At 34.8% G+C, this 17334-nt stretch overlaps 1 protein-coding gene across 8 annotated transcripts in view; it reads right to left on the bottom strand.

Moving 5' to 3' along the window:
• CCSER2 (coiled-coil serine rich protein 2) overlaps positions 1-17334 on the bottom strand; it is a 60976-nt gene that overhangs the window by 12433 nt on the left and 31209 nt on the right. For 5 of the 8 annotated variants that reach the window (XM_030452760.1, XM_030452763.1, XM_030452758.1 and 2 more), the window contains 3 exons: positions 12246-12329; positions 10409-10495; positions 9013-9111 (listed from right to left, as the gene is read on the bottom strand). In XM_030452760.1, coding sequence (XP_030308620.1) covers positions 9013-9111; positions 10409-10495; positions 12246-12329 — 270 coding nt within the window. Of the gene's footprint in view, positions 1-790; positions 876-9012; positions 9112-10408; positions 10496-12245; positions 12330-17334 lie in introns of all 8 variants that reach the window. The other 3 variants (XM_030452765.1, XM_030452764.1, XM_030452766.1) reach the window with 1 other exon arrangement.

A 17334-nucleotide genomic window follows, 5' to 3' on the forward strand; every position in this document is an offset into this window, starting at 1 on the left:
CTGTAATTCTCAAATTACAGTACATTTTAAAATATAACTTTAGCTTTATGAAGTAGTTATATTTCTTTGAACAATTATCTGTTCAGAATGCAATAACAAAGCACAAAATAAGACTTACCAGTTCTCTATGTCTATGTAAGCACACTTTTAAAATCAGCAATTGTCTTTTGCTTTGCAGATCCAAGCCAAGAGAACAAATGCATCATATATCAGCCCACATTGTAGCTAGCACATAAGTAACATTAATAAATCATGCAAGTTTTGCAACAGCCTCTTTACAACAAATACTGAGAAGGGTAGGGAATTAGTTTCAGGGAAGCCATTCTGAAAAGTTAAGAAAACTTCTCATGAGAAGCAATGAAAAAAGACACTTTCTCACCAACATTTTTATGTACACCCACAACGCATTTAGGTATATACATCCACATACGTATACATGCAGACTTATGAGCAAACAGAAGACATAACACATACAGGATGGTATAATACAGCCATGAAAGAAAAAGGGAAAATGCAGCAAGCAAGATTCATGTTAAGACAAGACTGGAAACGGGGGCCTATTCAGGTTTGCCTGAAGAACCACTGAAATAGTGTTTAATAATTGTTACAAAGCTTTATGTTGTAGCTGCTGATACACTGGCTGAAGGAAGCATTTTGGTTAGCCACAAACTATTGTGTACACCTGGAAATCTGCCTGAGAAAGGAGGGGACTACGAGATGAACAGTGCGTGCAAAGGGGAAGCTTCTACTGGAACATGGTGAGGGAGATGAGTGAGAGGTACAGACTCACTCTGTCTGCGGTGCGGTGGAACAGTCCGAGGGATGCCCTGGAATGAGCCCTGCCAGGGAGAGAAGGAGGGAGCAGAATACCCACCCTGTGCAGAAAGAGAGAGGGGGAGAAGTATAATAAAAAAAGAGAACAGGGAAAAACAAGACACCAAAAAGCTACACCATTCTTTTTCTCCCTCAGAAAGGTATCATTATATTTCCCAGTTGTGAAAACAAATGCTACATGCTACGAAAACCTGAAGGAAAAACAACATAATGATGCCGTACACTAGTAAGAGTTCTTAAAAATACCTCAATTTTTATTCAGGATATATGCATACTTTGCTGTTAAGGATGTTTTTAGGGGCAAAATATAGGAGCTGAACTTCTCATGTTAAAAAGATATGTGAAAAATTCTATTTACACAGCTTTCAAAAATGTTTTTAAAATGTCTCACCAAGCACAAAGTTGCTTTATACTAAAATATTGGAAACCATTTACCTTTAGTTTACAACAAAAAAAATCTAATGCATAGAAACAGATTTTCTAGCAAATCCTATTGCTTTGAAGTCCATTTCACTCATATTTTGATAGTAGTATTAAAGCTGAAAGAGGGCAGATGACACATGACTGCTTTCCTTGCACTTCATTTGGTTTCAGAGAAGTGTGCACCTCAATGCTATGCAGGGTTTGCCTATCAGACATTTCAGATCACCTCAAAAATGACACATTGTGGCTGCTGCAGTCTCAGACCAAGAAAGCAATGCTATGCATTCTATCATTCTCTCTATCCCCTGACCTTTCAAAGAAGGTTCCAAGCTGGAGCTGCCCTCTTAAATCACAAAATCTTGATTTCTTATTTCAGCAAGACAGGTCTAAGTCATCACAACCCCTTCCTTCAACTGTTCCTTCTATGAGTTCTGGAAAACTGGTGCTAACAATTGCCATTGTCTGCTGCCTATCAGTAACCACAAATATCAACAGCAACCAGTTTAAGACAGCAGGTATAAGATTTCTGAACAAATGAAGAAAACAAACACAGTTTTCCTTTCCTCTTCGGCTTGTTTGTTGGCACATATGCTGCAGATCGTACTGCCAGGGCTAGACACACAATAAAGTAGTACTTTATCTCCATGCTTTATTTAAAAGAATGCTAAGCATCACACTATTTCCATAGAGAAACATTCCATTTATTATTTATCCTAACAGAATTTTAAACATTTCCCTGATTTTCCAGTTACCCTAATCTAGTTAGTTTTTCATTCCAAGTTTGAGTACTGCAAAGATGCAAACTTATCACATACATAAAGCCAAGCCTTGGAATTTACTAGGAGAACTATAACATGAAATTAGGAAAAAAAAATTTGGCATGACTTTTTCAACCTTCTTCAGAAGCTGACACAAAACATTGGAGCAAAATCCAAGGAAAAAATTAAAAGTTCTTTGATTATCCCTAGGCAGAAATACAGTTTACCTAACATGTTCTTTACAGTCTTCCTATCAGTATCCATTAACATCCATAGAACTGAGGCTTCTGCATGAAAGAACTACAATACTAGCTTCAGTCAAGCAATACAACAAAATAATGCAAAACACTGCATCAGCTGAGTATTAAATGCAGAAATATTCCTGGGAACAGGATTAAGCAATGATTGATGAGACATTAACAAAAACTTGGGTTTTCACAGCACTCTACAAAAGAACACTTATTTTTTCAGGCTTTTCCACATTTCATCATGAATTGTGTCAGGGTGGTGGAACAACAAAGAATTGTACTATTCTCTCTATATAATTACATCTCTAAAAAAAAAAACAGTGCCACCCATCATAGGGCTCATCTTGCAGAGGCTTGTTTGAGCTGGCAGTGGGCTTTTTCCAGACTGAAATTTTTAAGGCATTAAATTAAGAAGGTGAATAACCTGCATCCTCTCCCTTCTTCTCTTTGAAAAGAGAGATTAAGACAGGTATGAGCCAGCTGAGATACATAACAGTTATGATAGTATTGTAAAAGCAAAAAAATATTTAGGTATCTTGATAAATTCCAGTAATTTTTAAACATCCATACTAGCACTTCAAAGTCCAGCCACTAAGCACAGTCTTTTCAATAATTCTTCATTTATTTAATCATTTGGCTAACTGAGGAAGAAAATGAAGAAAGTTTAAGTAACTTCCTTCAGTGTTTTGCCTGCTAAATTGAGCTTCTTTCCAGGAATGGTTCAGACCTCTTTTCCCAAGTGCTAGAGAACATTCTGTAGTCTGAGAAGCAGAACTACCTCTTCCTTTGGTAGCAGTTTTGAGAGTGTCCACTACTCCACAGAAACAGCTATCAAATACATTTTTTATTTCTTATTTATAAAAAAAATAATAACAAGAACTGTTTAATTATATATCAAATAAGGTAAATAATATTAACAACAAGTGAACCAATTAATCATCAGGAAATACAGCACCGGGAATTTATTAAGAGGGGTATTATGAATTATATGAATGATAACGGTTGCACCAAATCCATAGATACCAGCACATTAAGAGACAAGTATCTGTAAATAACCTTGGCTTATTAAAAGACTTGTCTTTCAATGGTAGCTTACAAAACTCCAGCAAATTTACAAAGCTTTCTCCTTCAAACAACTCACATGCATCCCCTATCTCTCAAATGTTACAAAGTTCCAGAGAAATCCAAAGAACAGGAAAGAAGAAACCAATAAGCATGACTCCTCAGATCACGGTACATAGTCAAAATGTATAGAATATCTGGCAGTTTCCTACTAAATACAGGGAAGAAGAAAAAATTTTATGCTTAATTATTAGATTCATAAGCAAGCAGTACTAGAATTGAAAGATGAGACTTACCTCAGATTCTACTTAAAAAAAAAAAACAAACCCCAAACATCTGATGGTTTTCCTGTGTGTTCTGAAGCCTAGCCTGATGCAAGTCTTTCCAATTGCACTTTAGTGTCAGAGAACAGTCAGAACAGTTCCTCCCCCAGCTGTTATGTGCATCCAAGTCACTAAACTTAAATTCCCTACCTCTCATTTCCCAGATACTGGCATTGTGAAATAACAAAAGTATCCTAAAAGAAAAATGGTTCAAAATTTTAAACACCAGGCAAACAGAAGACTCAAGAATGGAAAAATAAGAGCAGCTGAAATAAAGCAGCCTATAAGACAGAACAAAATGATTAATCTTCTTCAGAAATCCTGATGAATTGTGCAATTGCTGCTGAAGACTTTATGAAGTTCTGACCCTGGATGCACTGGAAGATGTTGTTTTTTTAAAAGAAAGGTTACTATAAATAAGGCCACAGTTTACCATTGTTATGAAGAGACCTCAACCTATCTTGTAAGCAATCATATGAACAAATTAATAGCTTCTACCAGAAAAGGATGAGAAATATCTCCAAACTATTGCTGAATAGTAATTTTGGGCCAACAGCCAAGTATACGGACTGTTTTCCCAAGGATACACCAATATCCAAAACTGCTGCTGCTTTAAAACAGCTCTTCTGTTGCATAAACACAAACACAAGGAAGAACCATTTTTATCTTCATCTCACCTAGCACTGCCAGTTGGCTCATACAAACTCATAGCTCCACATCATGAACAAACCTAGAACCTAGAATGTCGTTTGTCAAGACACGTCATCCATGCAAAGAAAATGTTTGGAATGCCTCCTCTTGCTACCCAAAGATTATGAATCAGCAGTTCTGGCATGCAGTAGTCTTTTTAAAAGTATTCAGGTAAAAAACAAAAAACAAAACCACAAAAGAGTTACAAGATGCTGGATTACATTAAACCAATAAGAATTGCCTGTGAAAGGTTTGAAGGACCTGCCCTCTGTGTAGTCACCTACACACTACACACAGTAAGAGAATAGGAACTACCTAGTAACAACTATCTAGTTCAGCCATGGCTCTTTCTCACCAAGAATGCATATTATAATGGATCAGCAAATGAACAGCAGAGAACTGGACAACAAGAGAAGCCTGGGCTGACTGTGAGGAGAAACACCAATAATGCAACTACCCTTCAAAGCCTGGAAGTTTAAACTCATACCCACAGAATTCAAGTAGCTTCAAGGCTAAGATGGAAGGAGAAGACAAAACAGCACACGATGACAACTGAAATATTATGAAGGTTTATAAAAACAATTGGTGAGAAAGCCTTTGGAAGAACAAACTGGAACAATACTCAAATGGAAGGCAAAGTCGTAGTGCAGAAGTAAAGAAGAGATGTAGCAAAGAAAAAGAACATGCATGCTGCCAGGCAAACTGAGATTTTGTTTCAATTTTCACAGAAACAATAATGACTCTGTACACACATTAAGCAAAACTTAATCTCATCACTCTGCATATCTGCTGATATCTTGCAGGGCATGGAAGAGCACCCATGGACTTGTAGGAGTTATGCTAAAGGACCAGGGGCCAGAACCCTTCTCAGACATCATCCATATCAGGCTTTGTAGTTTGCCTGTCTTCCATTGCTCTGCATCTGAAAGCAACCTTTCCATTTTGAGAAGACAATTTCAAGAGAAACTTGACATCTAACCACTTTACCTTGAATATCTTTAAAAACCAATAACCAGGATTTAGTATTATAGAAACAATGCTGCAAAGCCTGTGAGACAATTACACCATTGGATGCTTGCATTTTGCTTCTCTGTAAGCTTGACCCATCAGCATTAATTTCTTCAGGTACTTTTATGCTCAACATATTCACCCAGGTTTTGGTTTTGTGTTGGATTTTTGTTTTTCCACGACAGATATAAAATAGGCATAAATTAACTGGATTTTAATTAAATTATATTATACTGGATTTTAATTATATATACTGGATTTTAATTAAATTAAATCCAGTATAAGAGATCAATGAGAAATTCTTCTAACACTGTCATGTTTTACCCCATCAGGGAATACTTGTACAAGCCTTTATCCTAAGGACAGCTAAAAAAAAAATGGTGTTTAACTGTAAGTGATCATTGTACAAACAGAACAGAAACTACAGAAATTACATAACATACTTTTGAGCAGACTCTCAGAACACTGCTTCGACAGGCTTCTACACCATGTAGAAGACATCGAGGCAACAGGTTAGTTCTTAATATGCCAAATCATCAAAACATTTATTTTAAGCCTCTAAGTTTTATTACATGGAGTTCCAGGGATGAAACTAAAGTTACATAGCTCCCATTTATGTAAATATTTACCTTTAAATAGGAAAAAGTCTTAGAAATATTTTCAAAAACTGTGATCTTTAAAGAGAATAAACCCATACACATTTTAATCACATAAGGATGGGATATTTTCTAGAAATATCTCATAATAAAGAAAGAACAGTTAAGAACACTAGTTCCTACAATTAATTTTTAATGATATTGAGTTGCCTATTTACTAGGAGAACTATCAAGTCATCAGAAATTTTAGCCATTTCAGTTGCTAGTAGAACTACAATAAATAACTGCAATTCATATGGTCTTAAATTCCTACCTGAAATCTTTTAATAGCCAATTTCCACTCTCATTATTTCCTCATTTATTCAAGCATCTATTCTTCTGAAACATTACATTAACAATGGTGTTAAGCATATCTGAAAGCATTTAAAGTATTTCTGGAAACAACAAATTGCTGTGAATGTGTTCCTAGACTGCTACTTATGCTTCAGGAATCAATACATAGTATAAATTCTCCTGGAATTTGTAACATTCAAAGTTATGATAATCTAACTAAAGTATCTTCCTGATATTCACCATCATTTCAAGTGACAAAGAAGTCAACACTTAAAGGAAAAAATGTAATAGTTAAATAGTCATCAATTTTGGTAACTATTACCAAGCTTAAAGTAGCAAAAAACTCATATGCCTCAAAGGAGTTTGAGAATGCCTCAAACTACTGTCAAGCTTGGAATTAAAATTTGGTTTTTTAAAAGTGCCATCTATAGGAAAACTTCAAAAGTATGAATTATGATCCACACTGGTCCACATTTAGGATCAATAGATCTGGTTTCTTCCAGCCTACACCTTCAGTTCAAACCATTCTATTAAACTAAACACAAACATAAATGAAGAAAAACATTTCCTTAAGACTTTTAAAATGAGAATACAATTTATTATATTCCTGCCTCAAGAAAATAGAGCCTATTATCTCTCGTTTCTATTGCAAGTGACAGTTTGTCAGACAACTCCAGATCAACAACCATTTCATGTCCAGGCTTTTTCTACATTTGCATTCCTACTGTACCAGGCAAGGAAGCACACAAAGCCATGTTAGCAGAACTATTAAACCAGAAAGTTAAGATCTCATCAGTAGAACTGGAACACTGAGCAAGACTGGAACAGCAAGACTATCATCCCCCTTTTAGAAATCCCACATTGAGGAGCTCATATCAATTTCTGTGTGCTTACAGGAAGCCTCCATGCCATTTACAAATAAATGCAAAGGAGAAGGTATTAAAAAAAAAACATTCTGCAGAAAGCTTCACAGATCATTGGCAAATAAGTTTCTGAAAAGCAGTGTATTTTGAAAATTTTTCAATACTTCATTAATAGTTTTTTCACAAGAAATGTTATAAGATACTAATACTGGTATCTTTATAAAGCACATCTAATAAGCATATACTCATGCCATATGTGTGTGTATTGTAAACATATATTTATGTGTATGTATATACACACACACACACACACACATATACCTCACCCAATCATGTATAGAGCAAAGGTGGTTTGGGTTCTTTCGAGTAAGACTACTTTAATTTCCTCATGACAAAAAATAAGTGTATTTCTGAACAATATTACTGAATAACTTAAAAGAAATATATTTCAACCTGACCAACTCAGACATAAATTGCCATAAATTACTACTTCTACCTGAGATAAACTCACATTCCTCATCTTTTGTGTTACCAGTTAAGACCATATATTGCTCAAGATGAAGCTTCTGAACTTCAGTAGTTACTAATCTGTTTCTGAATTTATGTGGAAAAGGAAAAAAAGTAGCATGGAAACAATAACAGTCACTAACCAAGCATTAGTACCAAAGCACAAAAACATTAAACGAATGCCACAGATAGGAAATTAAATGGGAAACGGAACCAATACAGGAGCTCAAAAGCTATAAATTACAAATTTACAACAGTAAAAGAAAAACAAATGGGATAAACCTCAAAGGCATTACACAAACTTTCTTGAACTTAAGTGTCAGAAAATACCAAGCTACTTAAAGGGATGGTCTCTTTGAACTGGATTCTTATCAGATGCTGGAAAGCATGGTCTCAACAGGATAAAGCTGTTTGCTAGAAACTGGTGAATGTACAATGTGGTGGTATTTGTATCCTAGCACAATTTACTTAAAAGAGTTAAGTTTAGAAGGATAGCAGGGATGGTTTATCTTGACTAAAATCTTACATCAAGTAACAGAAGCCACAGTAAAACCAAAGAAACAAAAAAATCTAACACCTTTTTTAAATCTTTAAATGTAAACTTTTAGGATTCTCTAGGTGGAACATTAACTTCAAGATCAAAAGACTATTTGCTGCTGACTGACAAAAAAAAAGTTTTCTTCATCATTTAAAGATAATTTCTTAGTATTATAAAATATCAATGTGTTGTCCCTCACCCATCCTAAGTGTTAAGAGATTCATGAAGAATGCAAGTTGTATGTAACGAAAGAAAATGTGATCCATGCAACAACATATGGGAATGAACATGTCCTTTGTCAAAGTGACTTTGACTCAATAATTAATTCAATGACTCAATAATTAATTAATTCAATGACTTGAATTAATCAAGTTCTTCAAATAAATGATTATTTAAAAAAAAAAACCAAAACAAACTTCTGGCTCTACCACTATGAAATATATAATACAATGGTGCTTTTCCTGAACAAAAGTGAGCAGTGCAACAATGAAACTTTAACTAAGAAAAAAATATAAATATTATTGGCAGGATAGAGAAAAATATCTTACATATGATTAAATACACATCTTGGGCTGACTAACTTAAATAGTTCAGAAGGTGATTGTTTCGAGAAGAGACTTAATTACTTATTTTAAAATAAATGTTTGTAATAAATGTTTAAATAAAAGGGTTGCAAAAGAATGCAAGGGATGCACACCACAAAGGATACCATTCTCACATACAGCACAGAATCTCACACAATGTCAACCTGCATGGCAGCTAATGTCATAAAACTGGGAAATGAAATGCAGAAAGTCATAGTGGAGAAGGAATGGCACATTTTACTCACAGAACTCCTCCTCCAGGAGGTTTGTGTAAATTTATCAGCATACATGCACTTTGCACCTGTAGGTTTTTGACTGTCTTTCTGGCAGTTACATCTAGTGGCCTTCATCACCCACAAAAAAGAGAAGAAAGAACTTGTGAGCAAATAGAGAAAGACACTTGAAAAGCAGTCAAGACTGAGTGTTCAAACATCATGCATCCCTTAGCAGTACAACACAGTCTGATTAAGCTGTGGAAACAGTGTATTTACAGTGCTGCACAACTGCTTCTTTTCCCAAGGTATATTTAGAAACAGTTTAGAATAAATGTTGAATTTCAGAAAGGGTTTTTTATTTACTCGAATTTCTGAAGCACCACATTCTTTAAGTCACCTTTCAGTAATTCCTAATGTAGTCTTAACCATCTTTACAGCACAGTTCCTTAGCTGTAACAGAGTTTTCAGTTACTACAGTAATCAGGTCTGTGGCCTACCAGGAAGGAGAGATTTCCCTGTAGAAATCTTTGAAGGTTGATGGTAAGACTGACACTAAGCATACTGAAAAATCACTACAATGCAGAATACTAACAGACAGCAGAAATTGCTTTGATATCCTGGGGATCAGAATTCTGTAGTTTAAGCAAAGCAGAAACTCAAATCTTAAGTTTTCAATTTTTTTTAAAGGAATGACCACACGTTAGACAGGGACAGCATCAAGATCACAGGGTCAGTTTCAATGCACATGTGTATAAAAGCATGTGCTAAACATTTCACTAGAGGTTGTAGTCACACAATATATGACACCATATCTTCTATTTATTTGGCCAATTTAATCTTAATATTCAACATCCTTCATTTTGCTTTTTCAAAAATAATAAACTTTGAATACTACCTTGCTCAACTTTTAATTCTATGGTGGACTTTTTAATGAAATTAATGGGCAGCAGAAGAAAGGCAAGGGAGAAAAATACCAACAAAAAGCTTCAAGCAGAATGACACGCCTGATACTTGTTATTTTTACAACACTTCAAAGTGCCTTATCTTTGCTCATTGTTATTTCTGAACAGCTCCTAGACTTTTATATTCGAAGTGTTTGTTTTAGAAATTAAATATATTAAACAATCATCTAAGCATCCTTTCTCAGTGCCACACATACAAATCATGATTTACCTACAGAATTAGAAGATCCCAGGTGTACAGTTGCAAACATATTAGAACATGCAGAATCAGTCTGCTAAGAAAGCTACTGCAGATTCATGAGCCAACTGGGTATAAAAAGAAGCCAAAGTAACCCTTCCTTTAATGAAAGCATAGGAATAACTAGACATCTAGCAAACCTAAAGCCTACATAAGAATTATCTACTGAAGGCACACTCTGCAGTGCACACTTGAGATATCGTTAAACATTGAGTGTTATACTTACAAGTTGATTCTCTAATTGGTTGATTGTTTCATCCTTTTTCTTCAGTTCATCTTTAAGCTGCCTGATCTCATTCAGCAGATCGTCCATCTGCAACAGAACCATGGGCAATACAACATTTTCTGTAAGGGCTACACCAACTGAATCAACAAGTCTATAGGACATATTAAATCAGATGTTTATGGAGGACTGGCAGTAACATTAGCATGTGCTTTCTTCTCGTTCACATGGAGAAATGAGATGTATGCAGAAAACCCAGAGTGAAGAAACTTTACAATTTTCTGTAATAAACAGAATTGAGCTGGAATACTACATTTTAAGACTAATGTAAGGGAATCAGCAGCATTTTTGATGCAGCAGTTTCTCTCTTGTACAAGTAACTGGCATCAGAGATGAACATCCTCAGGCATCAACTACTACCTACAGTTCTCTTTATACAATGATTAAAAAACCTGAAGCTTAAATGTTAACTGAAATTACCAATAATACAAAATGATAGCAACAAGAAAAAATAATTTACTTATGCAGAACTACAATCACTGAAGGCAAAAGCACAACTGATTTGAACAAATCCTACTAAAAACTGAAGAACTAAAATAATTATGCAAAGTTCAGAGCAAATATTGGTAAATATGCAAGAAAGACTTAAAAATAGTTTTTAATTACAAGGTAACTTTAATGTATTTTATAACTGTACCATTACAGGTAGGCCAAACAATTAAGGGGCATGCTTCCATTTAGGAGGGCACATCTATTATCTCAGTTTAATTGGAGATGCTATGAGTTAGTGCATTAGGACAACACCCTGACTGACTTGTGCAGTTTTTCAAACCACATGACAGTAGCAGGTAAAGTGACAATTCAAAATATCAGTTAAACCTAGCACAGTTTTTATTATGAAGTTAAAAAGAAATACTTTTTCCTCTAGGAATTAAAAGATTTTGAGGGAGGTGACCATAGACTAACACTGACAAATGCAGACATCAATTAAAGGAAAAAAGAAAGCTTAAATGGCAAGAAGTATGATGCTTGTGGATCTAGAGCTCTGGCAAACCTCTTAAACCCTGAAACCAGAAATGGGATAGATGCCCTCCAAACAGGAGTAAGACTGTAAATGTCCTTCCCTTTCAAGAAGTATTTCTAATTTCATTGTATTTTCAGCAAATCTTGTTCCTCTACTCTCTAAGTGCAGGATTAGTGATCTTTCTGTACTGATTTTATAATAAGAGCCCCAGGCAATGCTATAAAACCTCAGTACTGTGGAAAGCACAACATTACAAGTCTGTGACCTCAAAAGATGATCTTTTGTGGAATATCCATTGTGACTGCTTCCCCCTTTAGAACCCATTTTCATATAATGAACACGTCTTTGTGGGCTTCACTCTTTTTTCAAGTTACATCTGCAATACCTGCATGACCTCTGGGAAAATTTATTTTAGATGAAAGAATTTTAAACTGAAGTCAACACTACATTTCATTAAATAACAAGTATTTAAGTAAGGTATGATTACACTTCAACACAAAAATTGGCTTTTCAATTTCTAATACTTATCAGGAAGACAGCAATTCCCACATACCTGCTAGAAATAATAAAAAAAGTGGAATTATTTTAAATATTTAAATGGTGCTAGCATTTGCAAGCATGTATTTTAAAAGTTAAAAAAACCTGTTCTGTTTTAACAAAACTAAAAAGATGAAATCTATCAAATACAAACCTTGCAAATGTTTCACAGATGAAAGAAGAAAGAAGCACTGCTTCACAGTGACAGAAAAGTCTGTGTTTTTTAAACACTAACAGGCTTGTATCTTATATTCTGTAGAGCAAATCACTGTCATTTACCTTGCAAGTTGGCTCAGGTTCTCGTGGTTCTGGACTTGATGGAACTGAGAGTGGGATGTCCTGGAGTGACACATTTTCATCATTCTGTCAGACAACAAAAACAAGAACAAAGGTCCAAACTATTTCCTGAAGTAGTTCCTTTGCAAACTTGCTCCCAAGGATGGACCAAAAATCACCTCTCTCCAGAACCTGTTACAATGCTTGATACCTCTCACTGTGGCCATTAACAGCTTCCTTCTGCTCACAAACCAAAGAACAGCTGCAGCTATGCCAAAGCACACTGATTTTGCAGAGAAACCTGGTAAATACTGTCCCCACTGTGTTTAAATGTGTTACAGCAGGAAGAGATAGTGGTACTATATGATTTTAAAAGCTTCATTTTCTTCAGTATACCTTCAAATAATATGCCCCAGCAATACCAAAATATACAACAAAATATGAGCTAGTAATTCTTAACTAAAAAAAGCAACATTTGCTACATGGCAGACTAATAATAAATTTAAATCATGGCCATCAGAATAACATATCAATTATAAAAACTAGAACCACAGAAAAGCAGCATTCCCCCACTGCAATAGCCATAAATTCTGAAACTATGCACAGCAAGTAGAAACAGAAATAATAACCAAAGTTGCCAAAAGATGATTGCCTGGGTATTCTCATAATACATTCTCAGGTTTGTACCATTATGTTTTGTGTGACAATCTTAACATGACACAAGACTACAGTACAATTACAGTATTGTTATTTGATGGTCACGGAAGATCACAACCCCCATTTCTTTGGTGTAAAAAGATTTAAAGCCTTCCCTCCCCAGTCCCTCCCCACCATCTAGCTGTCCATCCTACTTTCTTAAAGAAAAATAGAAGATTTTTCTATCATACAGTATTCTGCTTTAGTTCAGGGTTCTTAGAGGGGAGTTTCTTGACCCAATGCTCACTGCCTAAGATTGCAGCAAATCCCTAAAACCACGAACCACTCTAAGGCCGAGCCAGCAACTCCCTAAAACCACAAGAGTAAAACCACAGCTCAAATGCTAAAGATAATTAAAGGGAAAACTCAAAATAGACCTTGTTATTTTATGTCCATGATTTTTTTTTAGATTTATAGTCCATAAAAAATATTTCTTACAAGTTTCGTTAAAAACTACAAAGAATCATCATGACTGTGCAAATGCAAAAAACTATCAAACTGATTAACTTTTAACAATTAAGTTTTAACTTCATCCTATAGTCACCAATTACTTGCAGCCAAAACATGACCAACCCCCACCAGAATTAAAAAACAGTAAGAACTGTCATACAATTCCAAATTGCTTTTACGATACTACAGAAAGTTAAATTCCATTTCCATCACTTAGTTGTAATTTTATATCTTGCAATTTTTTGGTGGTGTTCAGTTAGATATTTTCTTTATAAACTTCTTTGCTGGGTTTTTCTGGGGTTTGTTTTTTTTCTTAAAAAAGACTATTAATTGTGAAATCAGTGGAGTATCAAGGCTTCAGACTCCTTAGCATAGCAAATACTTCAGCTTACACTGTCCAGCATACAGTTGTATTCACCCCACAAGTAGTTGCTTGTTTTTTCTGGGCAGAAGGCCAGGAATTGACAGGCTGATGAAGCATTACCTTACAGTCTATGTTATGAACAAGTTCTAGTACAGTGTCTTACAATAATTTGCACAATAATACCATAGAGAAACAAACACTATTTAATCCAAAACAGTTCTGAAGTGCTATATATATTTATATATAATTATAGATATACTTATATCTATAATTTTATATAATATATATAATTATAAATATATATATTTATATTATACTAATATATTTTAATTTCTTCTATTATAAAAATCAAACCTTCAGAAACAAATGTATTTTCAGCAGTTCTCTTGTGGCTCCCCTACAGCATAAACTGCCTTTTAAAATGCAGGATTTTGAAATTATATACTACTAATGCTATGCTACTAATATCACTCAGCACCTACAGTTGATTGAGAAGTTGAAAAATGCTAAATAAACAAATCTAAGGTTTATCAAGGTTTATTAAAGCAAGTGCTATTCACCTGATGACCTCTTGGCATTTTGAGTGCAGTTTCATTCAAATGTCACCAAGAAATAATGACCTAGTTTCCACTGCCCATTATCAAACATTTGTCACAGTCCAACAGCTAACCAACTGCTCAAACTTATAATTTGTCAAGTTAATTTCCTATTGTTTATTGATTTCTTTGGTTCTGTTTCTTTCAACCACTGTTAAGTTCCTGAGATGAACTATTTGGTGGCTAAGAAAAAAAAAACCTAACAACTGTAGGTGCATTTTATAAAACTTAATGTGATGATGAAAATCTTATATTTCAATTTGTTTCTTGTCTTCAGGCTTCTTTAAAAATATCTATCTCTGCCAGATCTTATCATATGCATAAGGAAAATAACAATAAATACCTGCTTCAAAGTGACTTACTCATCTAAAGTCTCAGCAAAAATACATTGGTACATTTAACAACTGGGCACTAGACTTCATTTTTTCATGCATCCCTGTTTGCACAATGGGCTAGTTGTATCTGATGTTACAGTGAAGATTTGTGTTTCGAAAATAAGCTCTTTCCCATTCATAAAAAGTTGAAAAGAAATGTTTTTAATAAAACTTGCCTCCCCTAGAAAAAAAGGTTTCACAGATCCCACTGTGATCAGTGAACTGCTTCATGTTTCAATCCACCTCAAAATATGCTTAGGTGCTTATCTGAGATCAAGTGTGGTTGCAAATCATTGCTGCCAGGCATGAGAGGAAGTTAAGGCAGAGGATAGTCAGTCCTTGCCTAGACCAAAGGTTCTGAGGCATCAGAAACACTACAGTTATTTGAATAAGGATGATTTAAACACATTAGCTCCCTAGACTCAATCTAGAGCAGCAACTTTAAGAAATTAATCAAGGAGGAAGAAGTTTAAGATCAGAAGAAAACTTACTATTAGGCATGCAAGTGAAGTAGTCAATGTTTAAGAGGCATTACCATTTAGACATCAATGACTACTAGAATTCAACTTCCAAAGTATTTCCTGGTTACAAGACAAAGCTAGTGCTCCAGCTAAACATTAAGTGAGAACATTCCCTAGCAGTTCAACATGTCCCTGGGAACAATTATCACTGCACGTAGTGCAAGAATGTACATTTTTCGCTCCATATAAGCTACTATAACAGTATGAGAAAAATTTAAAAAGTTATACCTACTACAGTGCAAATTTTAAAAGCCTCTGCATGAGACAGGACTCCTACTCCTGTTCTCTCTGTTTGAAAACACAGAAAGATTTTCAAAGGAATCTTACTCAAGGAATAAACAGACAGCACATGTACTGCTGGCATTGTTATCCTGGTCACAGGAAGTTCAGAAAAGGCTGGACTACTCAAATAACTACCTACATTTCCAAGCAGAACTGGGAATACAACACTAAACCCATGTTGCTGCAGCTATGTTACCAGTACTATTTGAGGTAATTTGTATATGTGAGCTACAGTCACAGTAATGAATCCAGTACAGCACATTAAGTCTCCCTAGGAATCTGCTAGCACATTCATTATGTGCTGTGCTCACACTAAGGTTGATTAGATAATTATATAAAATGAAATCATTATATCTTACTGTCTTTCTGCAACTGTTCCTGTAAAACCTCATGCCTAAGACCTGACTACAGCTCTATCTATGCAAATTAATTATATTGCTAAAAGTCCTAACTGGAAAAAAGGTAACATTTACAGATGTACATGTACAAATATAAGTGAAACAAAAGTAAGAACTTCTGCTTCCTTTAGTAAAGACAGTGTTTGAAAGGAGCTAACTTTTTATCTTGCTTTGAAAGAAGTGACCCAGATGGAGATAAAGTTGTTCTTCAGTGTTCAGACTAGTAATGTTATCACAGTTGTTTTCAAAATTACATTTCTGTTATTTACAAGAAAAAATAAATACTTTTACTCATTTCTGAGAGAATGGAGTTCAGTATCTTTGGGAAAGGCTTAACACTTAAAAAATAACAAAAAAATATTCCATACAAGTTTTACTCTATTTGTTTAGTGAATAATGGTAGTAAAGGTCTAAAGTTTTCCCTTCTGTAGCAGGTTAATTTACTTTTACTATTCATAATGCTGATTAAAAGGCTAGAAAATGCATAGGAAAACAAAATAAACATTCAGAAGTCCAGTGATGAGTGTTGGAAGCAGTGAGTCAAAACAGGGGTGGTTAGGTAAGAAAAACAGAAGTATGCTTGACAAAGGTTGAAGAATAATACTTGCTATTATGAAACTCTATTACAGGGAGTGTAACTTTTGTCAAACTTTTGTCAAGAAATGCAGCAAATTCTGAAGAAAGTATATATTAGGAGTAACTGTTTCTTCTGCGAGGTTAAATTTAAAAAAACTTAATATACACTATTTGTGTTGGTGTTCTGTAAACTTTCAGAAATATCTGTCTGTTAGAAACTAGGTCAAGATTTAAAATAGAATATAATCCAGAGGGCCACACACTGTGTGGCTGTAACATGCACCCCTTTACACAAAGAACTATATGCAAACAAACCACCTATCTAGTTGTTTAATTGTCCTTGTGTTAAAGGCAGTGAAGGCCCTGGATAAGAGTTCCCTGCTATCTCGGGTACTACTTGCATGCTTGAGGCTGCTGGGCAACAGTTTACGCAGTCCACTACTCAGAGGTTAGGCACTAAGAACACATTCCCTGACACTACATTCTTTTTGTTACAATGATACTTTTCATTTTGTCATGAGAAAAACATCTCCAGTATTCTCAGTTACCGTAGGAAGCAAATGCTCACATTTCTAAAAGGCACAGTAACACCCTTGAATTAGCCACAAGCCTGATGTGCTTTTTGTTTTGCTGTGTTTTGTTTTGTTACTTTTGAAGTACCAACTTATTTCCACATTATTCTGTTAGAATAAGGAACAACAGTAAGTCCAGTATGAAAATTAACACCATGCAGGTCCTTTTCAATGCTAATCTGTATATGCCTCCAAAGAAAGTCTCATGGAATTTTTTCATTTCAGGTAGCAAAGGAATATTTGTAGCTGAAATTCCTTACTTC

Source organism: Calypte anna, chromosome 6 (genome assembly GCF_003957555.1).
Source record: "Calypte anna isolate BGI_N300 chromosome 6, bCalAnn1_v1.p, whole genome shotgun sequence".
Taxonomy (NCBI): domain Eukaryota; kingdom Metazoa; phylum Chordata; class Aves; order Apodiformes; family Trochilidae; genus Calypte; species Calypte anna.